Raw genomic sequence first — 23,317 nt, 5'->3', positions numbered from 1 at the left:
GAATTCCGCTTTTACTGTCATTGAGCAGGAGTCTGTGTTTCTATTTAGAGAGCATACTACAAGATTACGACACAGAGTCGACTCTGCAGCCGGCAGTGTAGCCATGGATATGGAAATCAGTGTCACAGGGAGCGTACATACATACATGGCAATGCTTCCTCCGCTGTGATGCTTTATACATCCAATGGGGGGTTGGAGTTTCTGGGGATTCTCCTTTCGTCTTACAGGAAACGATAGACAAATTTGGGTTGAACATGTTGAGCCAGGAGCGTCACGCACCAGCTAGCAGCTCTTACATACTATTCACAGATTGAGAGCGCTAGAGTGAATCACAGCAGCCTCTCTCACAGCGTTCATTCTTTCCTGCCCACGGGAACAGTCTGATTGTGTGTTTGGGCTGTTTTTCACACTGTCTCTCTCATAGAAACACTTACACAGTTGCCTGTCAGTCTCAGAGACAAATAACGCCAATTAAAGTGCCAAGATGTTCCGACACAGTTATTGATAGGCGGCGAGAAGGTGGACAGCTTCCATGCAGCTTAGTTGTTCTTGAGGTGTTGTTTGGTCTTCTCACATACTAAGTAGTAGATGCACTATCTCTGTGCAGCTGACATAATCTGTGGTTATGCAAATATTCAAATCGAGATCAAACACAGTTGATAATCCAGTCACACGGTTGCAAACATTGATGCTATGTATATAGAGTGTAAGGAGTCAAATAACTGGATTGCACAACTCTTGAGTATTTTGGCTCAGGGGACCAGCCATTTCTGTGGGCGGGCCTGTTTTGGCTTTTTCCCCACATTGATGTGCATGTGACTGACATGATAGCTACATTTAATGTAGGCTAATGTCTTTATTCAATCAAGAATAGGATGGCTATTTGTTTATTATATTGTATGCTGTATGCTCAGTTATATTAAAAGAATTCTGCTGACTTTGTATAAAATACTATAATAATATTTGTTGTAACTTAGATCATAACGTTTGTCTTTTTTGTGTTTTATTGCTGTTTAAATGTAGGCAATTGTTTCTTTTTAGAACGTATGTCAGGTAGTTCTTCTGTATCACGGAAGCACTGCTCCTGCATCCTTGGGCCCATAGAGTAACAACACACATTTGAACCCATCGCTCCGAGCCACAGTTGGATCCCAAACCTTCAACCTTTGCAGGCAAAACAAAACAAGATTGCAACTCACACAAACATGCTAACCAATTTAGCATTATTCAACAGTAATGTCATCCAACTTGCAATGTGGTGCCATTGAATATATCAGTAAATAACTATCTTTTTTGTTTGTTTCTGTTATAGGCATAGTCCCACATTGGCACTACCGTTTAGTAACGGCACTTGTGAAAGCAACGGTTAAAATTGACTATGAATGGATCCCAAATGATTCTTCAGAACATCCCCGCACCATTAGTATATTACCACCAGGCATACTTCCCCTTTTCTTGTTCCACTTATGCTGTTGTTATCTTCTTTCTGTTGATAATGAACCATATTGAAACTACAGTTATAAAACACTTTGGCCTAGTTTGTTATGTGAGACTTGCTATTCTTAACTGACAGACGCTTGAGCAGACACAAAGCCGGCACAAAGACAAAGGAGTGTACGTGACTGTGTGTTGCGGCTTCGGCCCCGGCTCTCTCTTCTCTGTTATGTTCTGTAGGAGCAGTATGAGCTGCCTACAGGGGGCTGTGGAAGGTGAATCACACTGCTGTGAGCACACAGCGCTGGCACAGGGGAAGTGACACCAACCTCATCTCACACCAGCCCACTGCCGACACTTATCCTGTCCTTCAAAAGGTTGCTGGATGAATCAACGTGCAAAAGTCCACAGAAAAATCCTCCGACTAAGGCCACTCTTACCTACAGGCGGCAGAAAAATATACTGGAGGCGGTGAGGAAAGTTTCCCTCTGTAATGGCTTTGGAATATTAAGTAGAAAACAGTTTGATTTGAGGAGGTATTGGGTTCAAATTCAGGGCAAAGAGAAATTAGACATTCAAGAAGAAAAAAACAAATCTGTCATAACAAGTCATATTTTATCACCAGGCAAGAAAATAAGTTCTCATTTTCAAATTCTTCCCCTGCCCTCGTCTCGCACCTTCTCCCCCGATGTACTGTGCCTCCCACACATGACTGGGAGTGTGACTGTCTCTTATGTGTCGCACCGGCTAGCTAGACGAAAGCCATGTGCCTTGGTGCACCAGATACCCAGACAGGCAGATGGCAATAAACACACCCAGAGATTTACTCATAAATGTAAACACAAATGCAGACACAGACCCAGACAGAGCTCCATATATACGTTCTATCAGCTGACATCTTGGTTGCTTCTCTTCACAGAGATCGAAATCTTCCTGCTCGAGGAAAAGAGGAGAGAGGGTGTCCTCAATAGGAGAGGTGAGGACACAGGGAGACAGATAACGGCAGAAGAGGGCCTTTGAGGACAGGGGAAGAAGAGTAAAAGCAAAAAAGGGTTTATTATTAAAACATGTCAAACCGAGGGAGAAGCACAGCAAGCATCCAAAAGAGAGGTAAAGAGAGGTAAAGAGAGAAGGATCGGACAGATTGGAGTACAGAAGGCAGTGATGGATTATGGCTGGCAGAGAATAGGGTGTTTTTGCTGGGGGAGCACTTTATCACATCTCCTCTACAGCTCTCTGTCTGCACTGGTGAACTGTTCTGCTGCATTTTGAATCAACTCACAGCAACCACGGAAATTGTGGTTTGGAGACGGGAGGAAAGACTGTCTAGTCCTTTACTTTGGTTTGTAGTGGCTCTAAAGGAATAACATCTTAAGACTGAATTAAATATAATGTATATTATTTGAGACAAAGACGGTATACATAATCACATTCAAATCTGCTCAGTATTTTCCTCAGTGTTACTAGATTTACATGCAACAACAGAGGTTCTACTCTCATCTAATCCACGACACATGATGCATATTCATTCCTTCTGTTCCTTTGTTGATCATCAGCTGCATTCAATTTTTTTTTGTATATGACACTTAAATGATGCACATGTACTCATGTTGGTGCATGTGTGTGTTGTACAAAAGTCTGTGTTGTTATTTCTTTAAGCCACGGTCTTGAATTAGTTTTGTGATATCGTTAACATTTAAATGGATTTAATTTGTAGAAGATTGTAGACAATAAATACCAGTTTTATTCATTCTACTCAGACTGATACCTCTTATGAAATGTAATTCTTTATGGTAAAATAATTTATAGCAAATACAGTATTAAATATTCAGTAATAACTATTAGTGAATAGTGTATAGTAGTAGGCTATATAAAGTATATAGTAATTTAAAGTGTTGTACTGTAAACCACAATTATAATAGCACAGTTATACTGTAAAACCTCACAACAGTAAATATATTGTGAACATGTTATATTAAAAGAAATACAGGGATCTTTCCTTGCAAAGTGCCGCCCTCTGCTGTTAGAATAGCTGTACTGCATAAGAAAATGTTTGCCATTTAGAAAATATTTCTCACTGCAAGGCCAGCCATTTTATATAACAGACAGTTATGTAAAAGAGGAAATATCAATATTGTATATTATATTATACTATATCATTCAGATAATTCACAAATATTCACACTCAGAGTTGGAGCATCTCCTCTAACAACCCAGGGATTCACTGCAGCTGCTGTCCAATACTAACTGGACATTTGGTTCTCTGTTCTCCTTCAGCTCGGCCTCTTCTTGGCTGCTGCTCTGCTGACTGAGCTGAGCTGTCTCTGATGCCTTTAATTGTCTCCGGTAGCGCCGGTTTTCCTCGGGGTTGGAGACCACAGACAGAGGTAGTCTGCAGATGGCTGTGATCTCAGAGGAAATGAGGAGGAAGATGAGAGTCGACAGGCAGAAAGGCCACGTGCAGGCTGGTAATGCGAGCTGAAAGGGGATGTCACAGGAGAGGGGAGCATGACACATGATGTGAGAGATATTTGGGGGATCAGATTACTTTCGTGGAGTTTGACTTGGAAAGTTTCTTACTTACCACAGACATCAGTTTTGATATCGCTGCAGTCATGTATGCACAGAAAAGTGCTGGAAAGAAACATGTTTACAGTTTTAATGAAAAGCATTTTTTTTATTTTATTTGTCTGCAATCAAAGACCCACTGTTTTAAAAGTTACTAAGAATTCCAAGAAGCAAAGTGTGTGCAATCAGATGACACTCAAGGACACTTACCGCAACATGGACATAAACATATTTGGTAATAACAGCCACCAGTACCAGCTTCCTTTGGCGGAGAATAGTGATCAGGCTCTTCATCAATCTTACCACACATTAAAGCCAGTAGATGGGTTTGCCATGTTATGACATAGAAGACCCCTCCGATGGCAATGCAGGATAGAGCGCTGTTATATCCCCACAGCCAAGAGTAAATGTCCTAGTGAGGGGCTGCAAGAGCAATTCCTGCACCACACAGAGACAAGCTCAATGTTAACTATGAAATTCAATATGAAACAGCAAAGAACTGCACAAATGTCAGAGAAAAGTTAATTCGTCGGAAAAGCCTCGGTGCCCTTTGAGGAGCCAAAGCAGCCGCTGTAGCCTGAGCAGACACATTGTGCATATTTTTCTTATGCAAATGTTTTGGAATCTTTTTACCAGACAACATGCCAGCAGCAGAGCCCCACGTGGCATGAAAACAGACAGTTGGTGAGGAAAGCAGCAGGGCCAGAGGGATGAGACCTCCTGTCCAAGGACTGTCGCAGCCGTACACCTGGCCAACACCAACTGGCACTGACAGGAATAGCTGCAGAAGGAAAGCTTCCATTACTTACAGTTTAAAACAACTTAAGACATCATAACATGTGTGCAATAAGGCCACTGTAATGGTTTATATTGTGTGGAGATTTTCAAAGAGCTACTGGACCAATAACATTCCTGTCATACTTGAGAGATATTGAGGCTTTCCACGGAGTCATTAGGAGGGTGCAGATGGTCATTTGGCTGGATATCCGCCTGAAGTTGCAGAAAAAGTAGGTCACATTTTCATTTGCACTCAAGCACCGTGTATGTGCATCTTTGTTTGTATAGCAGGGCTGTACTGTACCTGTGGAAAGTAGGGGTGAGTGGCTCCTGTGGCTGCAGCATGCAGACACACCAGAATATTAAAGGGCAGGGTGAATATCGGGAGGTCCCATTTGCTGGCAACTGAGGACAAAGCACTGGAGACAACCGGGCTGTGAACAGAAGCAGGAAATGGATTACCGATTGGGCGGAAAGGCAAACAAGAACATGCTAACATTAGGATCCCACCTAGATTGATTATGTTTACCTTTTTGAACGCTTGTACAGCTTAATTAGCTAGTGAATGGCTGATCAAATCTGGGAATGACTATTTCGACAGGCACAATCGTCTTTTTACTCGACAAAATGTCTGGGATTTCCAACGTTAGCTGACTCAGTCAGTTGTCATTTCAGCCTGGAATAGTCTCTGTCTGAGAGGCTGCTTTTGTTTATCTCAGTCTGAAATCAAGGACCCATTGTTTCAAAGGTTGATAAGAATTTCAAGTGGCAACGTGTGTAAAATTAAACGAATCAGAGGACATTCAAGAGGACACTTACCACAACGGGGACATGAACATATTTGGCAATAACAGCCACCAGTACCAGCTTCCTTTGGCGGAGAAAACTGCCATCAGTATGCCGATCAAGGTTCCATTGTAGCCATATAAACCCACTGACATGGCTTCCCTGTGGTGAATGTGACAGATGTGCAAAACACAGTTAAATGGGACACACTCTGCGGAAAAGAAAGTGTAGCCGCAGGGAATACAAGTGGAAGAGACAGCGATAATGGCTCAATTTCTGTATTTGATGGTAAAGTAAAATAAGGATAAGGAGATGCACTCTAACGTGTTTTGTCCCAGCAAAATGGCAGACACAGTGGAGACAAAGGTAACAAGCAGACCATTCAGAGCCCACCAAGGGTTCTGCAGGAAGAGGCCGGCTGTGATGAGGAGCCCACTGAGAGGGTTGTTGACAAACATGACCTGGGCCACCCCTCTGCAAATCCAGTCCAGCAGTTGGATAACCACAGCCTGCCCTGTCATTGATGGAAAATGACCTCATTCTTTCATCGTCTACATTACAAAAAAGGCCTAAACTGAACCGTATTCAAAATGAGATTCATTCAAATTTTATTAATTCAAGCATAACTGACATGTGACTTTGAAGATTAGACGGCATCACAGTCATAAGCATTGCACTTTCCTACATTTCAAGTTGCATCCAGAGTAAAAACAAAAAAATACACATGAAAAAGTTGCATCTGCTATAATTAAGCAGATCGCCCTGGTGTGGGGCAGATTATAAGAATGAAAGTACTTCATTCGTTAGTATTAGAGGCTAACACCTGTGTGTTTCCTGCAGACCTGTGAGTGCAACACCAAACTCTTAATGTCGCTGTAACTCTCTCCAAACTACATCAACATTGCAACGTAGCATTGTGTTTGCAATCCACGTTGTGCAAAGACTGCAGCTCTCTTTTTGCTTTAATGTGTTCATGGTTGCAGCCGCTGAAGTCTGTATTGTCTCTGTTGTCTCCCATCATGATGTTTTATTCTGCTGTGAATTCTATGAGAAGTGTCCGGTTGTTTACTTTATGCAGCTTAATGATGCTTGTCGAACGCGCTGTGGTGTCCACTTATTGTTTATTGATGGCTAATTTCATTTCATTGTCTGAGTTTTGTCTCTATTCTGGTTCATTCTTTGCCTGGGTCCTTTTAAATCTGCCCACAACACTGTGTAACGAGTTCTGTCTCATATCAGGCAAGTTAATGCGAGTGAGACTATACTGAGGAAGGCGGTTGTTTATTTATGACTGATAATCAGTTGTGTGCGCAGGCTGCAAAGTGTATCTATAGAAACGTTTTTATTGTGTGTTTGGACATGAGCTCTGTGGTGTGATGTGTATGCCTTGACATGCTAATGCACTTTACTTTTAATAGGTCTATCATGTTACATTGTCATCATTTTAGAAATGAAACTTAAAGTTTAGTCTGAGTAACTCACCTACCGTATTTTTAGTTAGTAGCAGTAATAGCTTAATTTGTTGTAATTTTACTTTAGTACAATATTCTAGTAAAATGTTCTCTGTACACATCTGCATGTTGGTACAGCTCATGAAAAGGCAAATTATGCAAAACAAGTTTTAAGTAAACTCAACTTTCGACCTGATAATATCACATATTGTTATCAGCCCTTTTTTCTTCTTCTTTTTATTTTTATAAACAGATAAATTGTCGCCTCCTTGCACACAAACTAAGTGTGAACATAAGTCCCTTCTCCCCTCAGGTGGGAACAACTCCAACCGAGAAATTTGAGATAAACTCTAAACTTCACTGTCAGTTTGTCACATCGTTTTATATTCTTTTAATAATAATAAAATAAAGGTTTTTGAAGGAGTGATCAAAGCAGATTTCCGGAAGAGGTTCCCACTGTTGGCGTCAACCTCCCCAGTGCCAGTTCTCTGCATGAAAGCCTGGGTGTGCTTCTGTTGTTGAGTGAGCGGTGAACCTCTTGATCTCTCAGCTCTGTCTGCAGCCTCTTTCCTTCTGTGCCACAATACTTCTGAATAATCAAATATAGACGCTACTGAACTCAGCTCCGCCAGAACTTTTGTGATTAAATATAAACCTCTCTCTCTCTCTCTCTATATATATATATATATATATATATATATATATATATATCACCTGTTATGCAACCATGCATGTGTCCAGAGGGCGTTCAGACCACGATGCTTTTATCTTCCAAACATCATATGGCTGGGGCTTTGCAAATCTTGATTTCTTGATTATTGTTTTATCTTTTTTCTATTGTGTTGTTTCCTTTGTTGGAGCATTTTGATGAGGCCCATGGGAGTTTCTTTTTTAACTCTCTGTACTACAGACTGCTGCTGTGGCTTACGAAGTCTTGACTACCAGGTGCAGGGCCTGTGCTTATTCATTAAGATATATAGCTTGTTGTGATGGCAGCATCTTGTCTAATGGTGTGCTTTTATCCAAATTGAGTTTTACAAAGTCCAGCCAAAGTATTTCCTGCTCAAGCTAAACCGTGGCCTTTGTTTCTAGAGTTTCAACCGAGAACGTGCCAATCCTCTGGGGAAGTAGAGGTTATTTTCATGCATTCAATTAGTTTATTTGTTGTATGCATGCACAGTATGTGTGGTTATGTGGTGTCTTTTAACACATCTAATCATCAAAACATGTCAACATTTTAAAGGAAAAATAAGAATGAGCGTGTTCAACATCGATGTACTTTAAAGCCCTTTTATTTTGACCAGGATTGTGACTACATAGATATGAAATGATCAAGATGTCAAGGACCAAATGATGGAAAGAGAAAACATGGTTAAACTGAGCTTTAAGTTGATCTTCTACAGTAAGTGAGGCAAGGCACAGTCTGACATTTGAGTCATACAAAACTTGGTGTCCTCTTTACAAACGTAGTAGAAATACCACTCTGATAAACAAATAAAACCAGTTTATGATCAAAATGTAACATCAGTATGAGGCTGATCCGAAGCGGTAACTTTCCTTCCACTTGTTTGAATAATTTTATCATGCTACACATAAGCTAAAATCTCTCGTGTGGAAGCAAAATACTGTTTAAAAATTATAATAATGTTCCCTTTATTTTGAAAATATATGGAAACTGTCCATTATTGACCATATTTAGCATTTTGTAATTTGATGTTACATGTTTTCGTTGTATTTATGTCGTATCACATAGCATCATTTTCAGTAAAAATTATTATAACTTATAACCTTCAGCATAATGAGCTCAGCTGGATTCATTAAGAGATAATCAAACAGTAAAAACACAATCGGGTAACAGAAAGAGACATGATAATATGCACATACAGTACGGAGATTGTGGTCATATATGCACTGAAACTGTACACATCAATACACAGACAGACAGACACACACTCACACATTCTCACATTCACACACAAGCAGTCTTTAGAGATCTGGCGTCATGTTTTTCTCTTGACTTTAGAGTGAGTCGACGCCGTGCTGAGTGCTGAACTCCTGGAAATCCTCTGGGATGGTGTCTGTGGAAGTGAGAAGTCGGGTATCATGAGATGAGCTCAGAATCTAAAGCCAAAACGAGGCCAAACCAATTCTATTCACAGCTGTAGTCTGCAACAACAACATTAAATCTCAATCTAAAATCACTTTCCAGACACAAGCGATGAAAGACCGTAAGAAGATATGTATTAGAAACAAACCTCAAGACAATTGCTCCATAGCATGCAATCACGGTATTTCAAAATATATAAAAATAATAGAATATGTGGATTTGTGATTAAGTGTTCCTTCCTTACCATTGCAGCGGTATTTCAAATTGGACCAGATGATGTTTTCCTGAGAGAAACAGAACACACCGAGTCGTCCTCCTCTCATGGTCGTGTCAATTGTCACGCCAGAGTCGGCCACCAGCTCAGTTCCTTCATAGAACCGCGCCCTAAACAAAACACACAATTCAAATGAATAATCTACGTTCCACTCTCAACACTTTGGGGAAATATGCTTATTCACTTGCTTGCTGAGAGTTGGATGGAGCAACAATTAAGGTTTTTTTAAGGTGCTTTCATGTAATCAATATGAAGATTGTCCGGAACACGTTTGGTCGTACCTGATGTATCCAACCTGTGGGCGATGCTGCAGGTACCAACGGTAGGACACCTTGTCCTTCCAGCCTACATTCCTGGGGTCCTTCCACAGCAGACGCACCTGGTCGTTGGTGTCTCCCGTGTGCCACAGAGAGTTTCTCAAGTGCTCCCCGGGGCCCGATTTAGACTTCACAGCCTGATGAACAGCGACAGATAACAGAGAGAAGTAAGGGGAAGAGAGAGAGAGGAAGAAATGTGGAAAATATGTCGATCGATTAAAAATAGGATGAGCACGAATCTACTGCCTGGGGGAGTTGATGACTTGTGCTTTCACCTTAAGTTGGATGCCGGGCTCAGCCACAGCTCTGAAGGGTGTTGCCTGCCAGTAGGTCTGTTCAGTCTGCTTCCACATCACCACGTAGAAGGAGGACGAGTCCTGGTAGCCAAAGATGAAGCCGGCGTAGTCGTCGTCGGTCACTGTATTTACGTGAAATGTTCCTTCAAAGTCCACTCCACTGAAAGCAGTGTAACCTGACAACAGAAATCAGGATATTACTTATATTCAAACATTGTGCATTTGATTCACTGATATTCAACACAGAGGAAATACTTCTTACCAACAGCAAGTCCTGGGTCACTATTCATGGTCTGGACAATTTCCATTCCCTGTGTGAGAAAGAGTTGTTCATAAGGCATTTTGCACCCTGATGCCTTCATTTGCTGCAACTTCATATTTTCGGTTTCAATTTGTTTTACATGAACTGCATTTTGGTAATGGAGTAAACCTGCTAATGCTGTCCAATATTTACTCTCTTTTACCTCTGTTTTTGGTCTCTACCAACTCCTGAGGGAAATATCTGGCTCTTTAGCTACTCGTGTTTGAGAGTCATACTAGACATGCTGAAGACAGATGTGTTGCTGTGGTCAGTGGGACACACTGGGTTTTATTTGATATTTCAGTATACTCTAACCACAACTGCTTGTCCAGATGTTAAATGACATGGAAGTATATCATTTTATTATCAATATTTGATTTTGTCTTTCATAACAATCCGTTCCCAACAGGTAAAGGTCAATGGCTCCCTCTCAAAGGTCCAACACTGTAGTACAGGGGTACCACATGGCTGTGTTAGCTCACCCATCCTATTCACACTGTACACAAATGAATGCAGAAGCAGACAGCCAAATAATTACATCAGATTTTCAGATGATACAGCTATATTAAGTCTGCTGCTGGAGATTGCCACTTTTAAAGACTGGTGTGACAGCCACCACCTCATTTTTAACGGTAATACCAAAAGACAGAGGAAATTATATTTGAGAGATGTGGGAGCTCATGGCCCTGTAATCATTGGTGACAGTGCAATTGAGCAGGTGTGCTCCTATAAGTACTCGGGAATACAAATGGACAATGAATTAAATTAGAGTGTCCACGTTGATTATCCGTGTGCTAGGCTGACTCAGAGGCTTTCTCTGCAGACTCAGACTGAACTGAGATCATGTCAACATTGAACGACGCTGTGCTGGAAAGCATCATTAAATATGGTATGGCACCTCACCGTTAAAAATCGAGAATCAACAACACGGTTAAACGAGGCACTGTTGTATATTGTCTTGTGTAGTTTGTCTTCGTGGTACGATTTCACGCAGCACTATTCACATTTCTTATTGTTATTGGTTCTATTGTTAAGATACAAATATCGATCATTGCTGCTTTAACTTGTACATGGAGAGGGAATTTTCAGCTTTTAGTAATCTCACCTGGTTCAGAACAACCCAGTTGGGGTCGATCTGGGCGTCGCCCTCAGGGTCCAGCACCACCGTCTGAAAGGCCCTGAAGTCAGTCAAGGTGACCTCAGCATTCTCAGGACAGATGTCGATCCTGTCAATCACTTTGTCCTGGTCAAAGTCAGACTCGCACACGTCTCCAACTCCATCATCTGAGGGACAACAGAGAGGAGATTTAGACTTAAATTAAAGTAAGAAAGACCGTGAGTCATTGTTCCAATAGGTCAGAGGTGCAGACACTTGTTAACAGTTTTTGATTACGCACACTAGCAAAGATTGTGTTGCGTCATTTATTCAAAGTAATGAGCTCCTTTTAAATCCTTTTTAAACCAGTGTGTTTCCTGCGTTGTCACAATGAGGAGATTTCAGACTGGCTTCAGCAAAAATGTCAAAAAGGCCGACAGAGCTGAATGTAAAACATCCCCAAAAGTCCTTTCTTAAGGGGCTATTCACATTTCAAGCAAAAGAGCAAGGCTGTATGTTGCATTGGTTTGATATAGATGGATTGTATCTCTCTAGTCTGCACCCTGCTGTGTGGGTTCAGCAGTAGAGTTGCTGTGTTCGTCATGGTTAAAAAAGTGCCGTGCTGTAGTTTCTCTACTCGGTGGTGTTCGTGTCTTGTAGTGGCAAATGCCACTCAATGTGCTCACAGTTGCTTTTGTTTGATCTGCGTTGGTGTGAAACTGGGGACCAAAATAGCTTTCAAAGGAAAGTCGGGGAACAGTTCAGGGAGAATGTGGAGATGAAATTATGAACATTTATCTGATCACCATGCTGGTTTTCAGCCAAATATATCAACAATCATATCTGATTATTACTGCAAACTGATTTGACTGCGTGGTATATGAGGAGGTGCGATGTATTTTAGACCATCGCTCACCGTTGTCGTCGATCTGGTCAGGATTTGGTACCAGCCGGCAGTTGTCTGGTCCCGGTGGCAGAGTGTCAGGGATCCCGTCGTTGTCGTCGTCATCGTCACACTCGTCACCCAGCCCGTCTTTGTCACTGTCCAGCTGGGAGCTATTTATTACGAATGGGCAATTATCCTTGGTGTCCTGGTGACCGTCGCCATCACTACAAGGGAAAGTGACACGATCGCATGACGTGAAAAAAGGCTGTAGGACTAGCAGTAGTAGAAACAGCAGTTCAGATATCTGCAAGAACACAACATGAAGACTGGGAGAATATCGTTACCTGTCTTGGTTTGTGTCACAGGAGTCTCCAACCAGGTCGTGGTCAACATCAGACTGAAACAAGAGCAGAGAGTTCACTAAAAACACCATTTCTTTTACACTTGAGGGACTCTGATCCTTTACATTAGTGAAAGTAACAAAGGTCCTGCATTTAAAATCTTACTTAAGTAAATTTATACAAATTTGTACTCACTTTTCAGACTTCTCTGTTTTTTTGTCTGTTTGCGAAATTTTGCAAACTTTTACCCCTTTGGGTATCAAAAGACTATTTAAAGGAAACCAGCTGAGAAGTTTAAAGGGGAATTTGTGAAAACAACAACTCCTATACATCTGAAACATGACCAGGAACTCCAAAGAGACACAATTTGTCATTTGAGCCTCTGTTTAATCTTTAACAATGTGCTGTATTTCATAAACTTATTATATATTTTGTTAAATCTTAATCCCAAAGTAACTAGTAACTTAAGCTGCGAGATAAATGTAGTGGAGCAAAAAATTTCAATATTTCCCCCAAATTGTACTTGAGTACTTGAGTAGATGTACTCAGTTACTTTCCACCACAGCTATCCGTCCCTCCATCCCTCTATCTGGCTCTGACTGACCTGGTTTGGGTTGGGGATGTCGGGGCAGCTGTCGCAGGCGTCTCCCACTCCGTCTCCGTCCCGGTCCAGCTGGTCTCTGTTTTGGACAAGCTGGCAATTGTCCAGAAAGTTCTTCAGGCCTATGCTCGTCAGTCAACAGGAGGAGATGGTTAGTGTTATTTAGCAGTCAGTCTGACTCCTTCTCAGCAGGGAAAATATAGTATTGTCATGGATGACATATTCGGAGGTGGCAAGTACAGATAGATAATATTGTACTGTAGTAGAATAAATACTCTTCTCATTGTCCCTTTTTCTGAACTCTCACAAAAGATATAAGTGAATTTCTATGATTCTGTGACAATAAGTCGATTGACAGAATATTTACCTGCAACAATTCTGATAATAAATCCAAAAATGCCCAAAAATATTTAGTTCCAGTTTACTAATTTTAGGAATTGGGGAATCTTATGTTAGTAAATTGATTTTACTCCGGCTTTTGGACCATTGGTCAGACAAAACAAGCTTTTTAAAGATTTCAACTTGGGCTTTAAGACATTTTCCACTATTTATGGTCATTTTACAAACCCCTCGTTTTATCGAGAGAATAATCGGCAGATTGGAATCGTTGGCTGCAGCCCTATCATAAAAGAAACCAAGTTACTGCCCAGTGGGAATATTAACAAATATGGATGTTGCCAATATGAAAGAATGATTACATGGATACATAATGAGATATTAACTTCATCTATTTGAATTGAGTTTTGATCTCTAAAATCAAAGTGATGCATTAAAGTAACCACGTCTGTCGTTGTCTCGACAAACTCTCTCACACTTAGTGAAGTCAATCAGTGAATTTATATTTGATTACTGAATGCATATCAAAAATGTAGACATTACATCCATACTACTGTTTGAACTATATCGACTGAATAATAATATGGCATGGTACTTGTAATTCCACCACTAGGTTGCACTGTTGTATTTGCTATGAAGGTGAACGCCAGTTTGTGTTCAGATGCTATTTCTTATTCATCGCAGGGAGGCAGCAGCAGCCCCACGAATGCATAAAGGTCAAGCAGCAGCAATAGAGGAGAAACCATCTTCTCTCCCGTGGGGTTTTCTGAGGTGTAATCATGCTGGTGAATGATCAAAGCTTGTGTTCGCTCAGGGGTCAGACTGCTTTTGGCCGTAACTTTTTTTTTTTTGCAGTGCTGTTTGTTATGCCTCAGCTGGCTTATAAAAACATCCATACAACTGTATTCTTTTACAACATGATTAAGAGAGATGTGTACTGTAAAATCTGCATTGTTTAATGTAAGAGCAGGGTGTAAATGTGAAGGAAGGAACAGAATAATACGTTTAAACGGAGAGTGCCTTCAGTGCTGGTTATATAAGCACGAGCATCGGTGTTATTTTATTTATCTCCATACCGTCTCCATCCATATCATCATCGCAGGCGTCCCCTTTGCCGTCGCTGTCGGTGTCCCTCTGGTCCGGGTTCTCCACCGTGCGACAGTTATCACAGGCGTCGCCGTGGCTGTCCTTATCGCTGTTCCTCTGGTCCACGTTGGCCTTCAACCTGCAGTTGTCCTGAGACAGACGGAGAACACAAAGGCCCCATTCACAGCACGTGTATTTGTTTTCAGTGGACAAGCTTGCATGTGCATGCATGTTTTTGTACGGATTAATAAAACGATATATATATATATCGTATTAGTTATGAATAACAGAGCTAGGTTAGCTGTTTTTCTCTGCTTTCAGTTATTATGCTAAGCTAAGCTATCACTCCCAGGTTCTTAATTGTAGTAATGTGTTGCTGTTTTACTTTTTTTTTTTACATGATTGAAACACCTTTGGGTTTTTGGACTGTTGGTTGGACAAAACAAGCTAATTAAAGACATCACACGGAGCTTGAGGAAACTGTGATGTGCATATACATTTTTGGCGTAATACAGACTAAATTAATCGATTAATCTGAAAAAAATAACCAACAGATTAATCAATAAATTGCATGCTTGCATGCATTTGTTAAAACATTAACACCTACCTGCTCGTTTGGTATACCGTCACCATCGGCATCGTCGTCACAGGCATCTCCATAACCATCCCTGTCTGCATCCTCTTGACCGGAGTTAGGGACGAAGATGCAGTTATCCTGTGAAGACATGTTGCAATATAAAAAAAAAAGTTAAATAAGGCCTGAAAGGCATCAACGTTGCATTTGCTGACAATTTGCACCATGGTTACCTTTTTACAGCTCGCATCTTTGCATTTGAGTTTGTCATCTGGGTATCCGTCAATGTCGGTATCCTTCCCACACAGGAATCCGTTACCGGCCCAGCCAATTCCACACTGACGAGACAAAGGAAACTCAGACGACATGTATGTGGGGTTGTGCTTATGTGCAGTTTGTGTGTGCAGGTAGTAAGTGTGTGTGTGTGTGTGTGTGTGTGTGTGTGTGTGTGTGGGGGGGGGGGGGGGGGGGGGGCGGGGAGTGTGGAATCCTACCAGACAATGGACTGACCCGTCCCTCTCTGCGATACACTGGGCGTTGTTATCGCAGGGGTTGGTCAGGCTGTTACCACAGCTGATCTCTGGCTTACAGCCCTTCACTTGATCCCCTGTGAAACCTGTGTTACAGCTGCCGCATTGATACGAGCCCTGTGCAGGAATGAGGACATCTAGTTTCTTTGGACAGCCACTTCAATGAAATAAATGTCTTACATGAGCCATGTGTGTGATATTCGGATAATATTCTACAGTGGTCTTACCACAGAGTTGTAACAGATGGAGTTTGCGGCGCAGCCGTTGTTGGGCCCTTTACATTCGTCAACGTCGTCACACACCTGAAATGATGAATGTAAGATGTGAATTCATCCAAAGCTTTGTTTTAATGACAATTTACATTATTTCCCTTTTTTATGATTTCAAGGTTCCAATAATTACTGCATAAAATACACAATAAACAGCTGTGGAAATTAAGTACATTTACTCGAGTACTGTTCTTTCATACAATTTTGAGGTACTTATGTGCTTCTGCTCAACTTCATTCCAGAGGGTAATTGTTTATTATCTGATGATATAATAGGAAGCTGTGCAGGTTCTTCCTCTGTATCCATTTTGATCATCGGATAGATCCTACAAAACTAGAAACTACAATACCTGTCCTCAGTACTTCATTATAACTTAACATACACTAGCTATTTTGTAGCTACATTGTCCTCATATAGGTCACCAGTAAATATGTTATTGATCCAATATGCACTAATTAATTACACCATAATTTTACAGCTGTAATCTAAAGCATTGTATTCTCTTGTAGCACAAAAGCATGGAAAACTCTTTTCATAATGATATTTTATGTCGTTGATTGATGCTGTAATTTGCATGCATCCTTTTTATTTATTTTTTTATTTTTTTTATTCTAGTCTCATTTTGTATTTGTGTCTTCCATATTTTATTCACTCTTTTACCTGTTTGTTGGTCTGGGCATACAAAATGCCCACACCCTCCACTGCCAGGCCGGTGAAGCCCAGCGGACAGGCGTCGCAGCGGAAGCCCGGGGCAGTGTTCACACACTTCACTCCAGGGAAGCAGGGGTTAAACTGGCACTGCAGGAAGGAAGGAGGACATGAGCTCTGTTGAAGCTGAAAAATGTATATGGTTCTCACTGGGCTTCTCCCCAAAAGCTTTTAGTTTTGACGACACTTTTGCTCATGCAAAAAAGAGAATGCTGAAGGGGCCAGTCCTTATAAAAAGAGGTCAGTGCAAACACGAGAAGACAGACAGGCAAACACACACGCACATATCTTTGTACTTCTATCCTTATGAGGACCTCATTAAAAGTCGTGCCTTAACTTGAACTGAATTCCCAAACTTTTACCTGTGGCTTTCATTCCTAAACCCCATTCTACCACATTAGCTTCTGTGGAGTTTCATGTTATGTCTCACCTAATTATCCGTCACCTCTATGCTGCTTCACATGGAAGGCTGAGCTAGGCTGTTCAATGCTGGAGGAAGGCAGAGTGGAAATGCTACAAGCCATGCAAATGAATACAGATGGCTGGAATCAACCCAAAAATGATCCAGAGACATTGGAGTAACGTTGACAGGGTTGATATGCCTTCGGACACAACTTTTGATAACACAACGGCATGGTTTTGGCAGTTTATTTTTTCTCCTCTTCGGCTGCTAGTGCAGTGAGTTTTGGTCGTAGAGTGACGAGACTTTTATACCGTTGGAATCTGTCTCAGCTTTCATAATGATATATTGTTTGTGCGGGTAGCATTAAATAACAAAATGCTAGCAGCATTAGCGTGTTTTTGCTGTCTGCTCATTATGTTGCTTGGTACTGGAGTTGTATTTCTTTAAGGTAAAAATGGTTATCCTTAGATTTTAGCTGAGCTTCTTCCTGCTATGTGGGTATGCAGGACGAATATGTTGTTACATGTTTAACGTGTCCATCTGGTGTTTGTTTCCATATGCGCAATGGTCCCTGGTGCTGGGGGCGCTCTGTCTGGTTCAAGAGGTTTAACCATAACTACAGTCTTTACCATGGAGACCAATAAATAGCCCTAAAATACAAGAACCTGAGCCTTACCTCGTCCACATCATCACAGTTGAAACCATCCCCAGTGTAGCCGTCAGGACACGGTCCACACTCGACACCATACGCTGTCTCTATACACATATCATTACGGAAACAGACACCTGGGGCACACCTTGGTTTCACCACCTCAGTACCACCCAGACCTTTAATAAACAACAGAGGTAAAAAATAATCATTTAATTCATCATCTGCAATTTGATTTTGTTTGTCCAACAATCCAAAAGTATTCATTAAGCATGGTATTTAAAGGTGAGTGATATGACTTACCACAAGCCTGACACTCTGAAATGGTGTTTCTGAGAAATGAGGTCTCTTTGACCTGGAAAAACATAAAAACAAGTTTATATGCAGTCAGGCAAGCTGTCGGGGAGGTCAGGGGTGGGGAAGCAGTGGCCTCAGAGGAGCCGTTCGTGGTAGTTACCTGCTGAATGAGGACGTCTTTCAGCTCATTTATCACCTTGGTTAAGTCCAGCATTTGATTGGACAGCTGCTTCGTGTTGACCCCTAAGAGAAAGCGACTGTTATTTTGTTAAACTGAAGAAGAGGTGGGGGATTCTCTGAGCCTGTTCTCAACCCACTCCGACAAACACTGAGTGCTGTTTTTTCCTAAGGCTGGGATTGTTCTCCTGAGGAATATTTGGCCGTCTCTGTGGACATTTGCTTCCACAGAAAGAATCTTACCCAGAGTTTGGACGGAGTCTCTTTGTTGGAAGTGGCACTCTTGTAGTGCCGCAACATTCTCAAATGTGTCCCCAACCACCAGCTTGAGCTCGTCTAAACTCTCCTGTTAGCATAAAATGGGTCAAAGTGAACATCTAAGACATTTGGAAACCTCTGGATTAATTATTGGGACGGAACCATATTCATTATTGTATGTAAATACTGTAAGCGAGGGGTCACCTGATCCCTGGCTTGCATGGTCTTCAGCTCCACCATACCGTAGCCTGCTGGCAAACCTTGGAAGGCAGCAGGGAGATCCCTGACCGTCTCCACCAGCTTGCAGTCCAGATGCAGCTCCACCCCGCCCGGCCCGGGCTGCTGCATCCCCTTCAGGTGGAACAACAGTCGGTGTTGTTGGCCGTCTGCCAGGACCAGGTTGTTGAAGGTTACTGAGCTCATCCTCTTGTCACTCCGCAGGTAGCGTAACACAGCTTTTAGAGGACAGAGCAAGGAGGGGAAGCGGTGGTGGCAAGGAAGAGATAATGGGGAGAAATAGAGGATTTACAAGGTGCTTTTACTGTAAAGGGTTGATTCATCCAAATTACAACAAGACTAAGTCTACAGCCATGACATATAGCGGCTCTGTGAGGCTGTACTTATGCACAGCTTTGCTTTGAACAAAATGGTAACATCAGCATGCTGACAGTGACGATGCTAACATGCAGATTTTAAGCGGGTATACTGTTTACCACGTTCAACGTCTTAGTGTAGCATGCAAACATTTGCTAAGTAGTACCTGTAAAACCAAAGCAATCAGCTGAAATATGAGAAAATGCTCCACAGAAGTGAGAGGAACGACATAAATACTTCTCTGTGGGTTCCTCATTATAAGGGACTCCTTTTTCTTTTAACACATTAATACAACAAGGTTTAGTGCAGCTTAAAATGGAACCACGGCCTCTTTCATGGTCTCCTACCTCTGTTGAGCTTCCCCATCACAGTGAACTCAAAGTACTTGCTGTTGTCCCGGGGGTTGTACAGGGAAAACAAACTGGTTCCGGTCTTGGGCTGCAACTTGAAGGAGGTTAGGATGAAAGCCTCGTGCACCCCTTGCTCGACCAGACCCCCCTGCAGCAGGTCTGGCAGGCAATCAGGCGAGGTGAGCAGATCATAGACTGTTGACGGGGATGGGAAAAGAGAGAAGCGGTAATGCACACGAGTAATGGATGATGAGATATGAATATTTACAACCTGCAGCCGCTCCGATCCCTGAGTAAACACATCCTGAGTCGACGAAGTGAAGATGATGATGATGTTGACCCAGTGTTTGTTGCTCTTGCGAGACGCTGTGTCAATCAGTCAGCACTGACTTGGCAGGCAGAGTTGGCTCAGAGAAATCAGAAATATTTGGATTTCGAAGCAAATCAGAGCAATGTACTGTGACGGCTAGGTGTTTGGTGATATTATCATTATTTTGTCACATCCCCACCAAAGCTGCTCGGCCAATAAAATATATATGTGATTTCTCTTTTTCAGCCACAGTTCTATTCATTGTTCTCACAGGCAGAGGTATGGCAGACTTTACTGAGAAGCTGCTTAGTGGGTGTGAAAAGCCAGAAGGACACTGAACACTTGCACTCCTGGTTAGAGTCCTCCTTTTAATAAAGTGACTTGGGAGCTGGGCTCCCCACGAGAGGATATGCAGTGAATCTCTAGTCCACCATCTGCACGCATCATGAATACACAAGCACCCTAAAAGCAGTCTGCAAGGTCCTCAGTCATGAGGGAGCAAAATTGCTCCCAAATGCTCCCAGAGATTAGCTATCGTCAGCCAAGATTGCGAAGCATGATCCCCAGATGACGTCTATTTTTTTTTCCCTTGTAACTCGCTCCTTGTGTTTTGTTCGTCACATGCCGAATTTCAGCAAAACACAGGGCCTTTCAAAATGTTGCAGTTAAATGTGATAAAGCCACAGAAAATGACTGCTTACATAGTGTTGTCAACAACCACCACAAAGATGAGTCTTTTGATTGCCAAGATCATCTGTTGAGTTTTACGCAAACATGTCTCTTTTTGACTCATTGGTGCATCAAATTGACAAAGTCCAAAAATGAACAAAACAACAAGGGAACAAATGAACCTCAATGCATGTTTTTTGAGTTACTGTAACACTACAACTGCACGCACAGACACATACATAAAGCAGACAGACCCGCTGTTCATAAATCTTCTGGACAGGAGGGCTTTGTGGGGGTCAGTGTCGTGTTACACCATCCTGAGAAAGTGCCTCATTTCCCATCCTGTTTAACCTCCGATTTCAAGCTTCATAAAACTAGTTTAGCTGAAAGCCATGAAGTAATTCAGTGTCTTGTCCTCTCCTTAACACCAGCATATATATATATATATATATATATATATATCACGACTACAAAGTACTATTAAGTGTACAAATGGTCAGCATTCTTCATTTTACTGCTCAACAAATACTTCACATTTGAGAGCTTGCATGTTGAAAGATTTACTTTATTTTCCTGTTAAGAGGTGCCTAATCAACCATTAGTAATGATGAAGAAATGACATCGGCATGTTATTAAAATAAACAGTGAGGTCACACTTGAGACAAAAACCTTTAAACCTCCAACAACTGATTTGTTTTGGACACTTGGAAGCAGCGGAAACGAGCTGTGATTTTAGCATGACTTGGCGAACTTGTTAGCAAACAGTTGATCAGTTGAACGGTTGATACACCCAGCAATTCATGTGGAGTCATGTTTTTGATCTCCTAATCAAAAGTGCAATATTTACTCTTTTACATCTGTATTTGGTCTCCACCAACTCCTGAGGGAAATGTAGCTGCTAAATGCTCCACAATGTTCACCAGCGAGGCGCTAACGGTGTCTATCTGCTGTTTGGTGCTGAGCAGGTTTAGTCTTGAGGGTTTTAAGAGCTCTTTCACTGAAAACAGCTGCCTGCTGCAGTCAAAAATGATGCACCGAGAGTGAACCAAAACAGTAAAGTTGCGAAAGAGCTGAAATTATGATGCTCTTTAAAGCCAAGGGGACCTGCAGATTGGGCGGATAATTCTTTGTAGGTTCGTCACCACGTGTGACTCCTTTGTCATTGTCATTTAATACATTGTTATTGTAGCAGTATTGATTATAGCTGCTTTAAATATGTGTTCTGTCCCTGGGCAAGGAGTCTTTGTGCCCAGCGTAGAAAGTGAGTTTTGAATTCAGTTAATCTCAGCTCCTGGTGAAGTCATCCTAAAGGACACTCTTACTGATCAATAACCCTTTACAGAGATAGAATGGCTGCTTCGTGCTACTAAAATCTTACTTACTGCAGCTTTTACCTTTCTCCTTCTGAACAATTCCAGTCATTCAGGCAATGACTCATTTGCAAGGGAAATGATAGATGATGAACTCCATTTAACTGGACTTGTTTTATACATAACATCAGGCAGCTATTGCCCAAACATTGTAGGGATTAATGGGTGCATGAAAGGTATGCCATCTATCACTGGAGTGATTTGCAAGAAGCTGATAAACTATCAACACCAATCTTTCTGCATGTCGTCTGCAGCTTGATTTGTGTGTGACCTTGAATGCATTTCAGTGCGACTGTGAAAGAGAGAGAGAGAGAGAGAAAGAGAAAGGGAGAGGAGAGTTTGTGCATATGTGTGACTTGAAGTTCAATATTGCTCCCAGATCAACTCTGATTGTTCCCATGTGTGTGACCGAGCTGGGACTTTGTTTGAATTAATATGAGCCAGAAAGCAGAACCTCCTGAAGCTGAAGTAATCAAGCAAATCTGTCTGGATGGATATGAAAAGCAGAATGATTTTACTTTAGCAGAAAGATATCTGCTTTTATTCTTTATCTTTGCCTTCTTCCTCTCGCAAACACACAAATGCATTCGGCTGCCTCCTCTCTTCTTGAGCCGACGGGATATTTAGCATTTTATTCATACCTCAGTGAGTATCATACACCATGTCTAATCCTTTGTGTTCTTTATGCATATGATATTCTCTTTCACAGTGTCTGCTTTATCCATTATGCATTGAACTCATACATAGTGTGTTAGAATACCCAGTGCTGGAGCCATTAAATCTTTTTTGACAGATAATGAAAACGGACACAGCCAGGAAGTCAGAAAAATGTGGCATTCAAATAGAATCAAAGACATTTATCTTTGTGTGTGTCTAGTTAAAATGTAAACGGAGAACCTGCAATGATATTTTATTTCTTGAATTGCTGTCATCCCCAGCAGCAGCTATAGTTGTAATCGGTTATTGCCAATCAATAACACATTTTGTTAAAATCGTAACGACGTTTAAATAACTGATATGAAAAGGAAATTATAAAAAACTTCAAACAACACTCACCTAAAGCCTGGGCTTCCACGTGTAAGCTCAGTTTTAATAGCAGCTGCGAGGCCAGAATCAGGGCTGTCCACACACCCATTTTGTCCTTCCAGCTGGTCCCAGATCAGCACTTTCTCTGTAGTGACTTATCAATATGTGACACGCAGTTTCACGTATGTCTGCGCCTGCTGTGAGTGGTGCCTTTTGTGTCCTTGCCTCCTTTTTTGAATCAGAAGTGAGACAAGACTGTCATGGTGAGCCTGATAGAAGCTGCTGTTTTTGTGTGTGTGTCTGAATTGGTCTGGGAATGTGAAGATCGAAGGAGTCTTACTAAGGGAGGAGCTTCAGGGCCAGAACCTGCTTTTAAAACCTTCCTCAGACGGCCCCATGTAGAGAAGGAGTGACCTGGAGAATCTCTTTGCATTGGCTCCTGCTGGCTGCTACCATTTCCCACAGGCTCACAAATA

General features: G+C 41.7%; 2 protein-coding genes across 2 annotated transcripts; both read right to left on the bottom strand.

Annotated features, from left to right (window-relative positions):
• Positions 1-3,639: 3,639 nt before the first annotated feature.
• LOC142948224 (urea transporter 2-like) lies at positions 3,640-6,086 on the bottom strand. Its single transcript, XM_076090108.1, is given in 8 exon segments — positions 3,640-3,912; positions 4,019-4,068; positions 4,306-4,440; positions 4,636-4,783; positions 4,924-4,992; positions 5,084-5,213; positions 5,599-5,727; positions 5,890-6,086. Coding segments are annotated over 8 exon segments (1,131 nt in total).
• A 2,949-nt stretch (positions 6,087-9,035) lies between these two features.
• thbs4b (thrombospondin 4b) lies at positions 9,036-22,950 on the bottom strand. Its single transcript, XM_076102775.1, has 22 exons — positions 22,872-22,950; positions 19,464-19,661; positions 18,727-18,977; positions 18,508-18,610; positions 18,248-18,330; positions 18,094-18,145; positions 17,818-17,969; positions 16,691-16,828; positions 15,989-16,063; positions 15,726-15,878; positions 15,465-15,569; positions 15,265-15,372; positions 14,648-14,807; positions 13,239-13,357; positions 12,638-12,690; positions 12,324-12,517; positions 11,417-11,595; positions 10,273-10,321; positions 9,990-10,186; positions 9,679-9,851; positions 9,368-9,507; positions 9,036-9,094 (listed from the first exon to the last, which is right to left on the bottom strand). Exons 1-22 carry the CDS (start codon positions 22,948-22,950, stop codon positions 9,036-9,038), a joined length of 2,820 nt encoding a protein of 939 aa, XP_075958890.1.
• Positions 22,951-23,317: the final 367 nt, after the last annotated feature.

This window comes from Anarhichas minor, unplaced genomic scaffold (assembly GCF_050575085.1).
Source record: "Anarhichas minor isolate MPS153535 unplaced genomic scaffold, ASM5057508v1 ptg000002l, whole genome shotgun sequence".
In the NCBI taxonomy this organism is placed as follows: Eukaryota; Metazoa; Chordata; class Actinopteri; order Perciformes; family Anarhichadidae; genus Anarhichas; species Anarhichas minor.
This window is presented reverse-complemented; position numbering and strand designations above follow the sequence as displayed.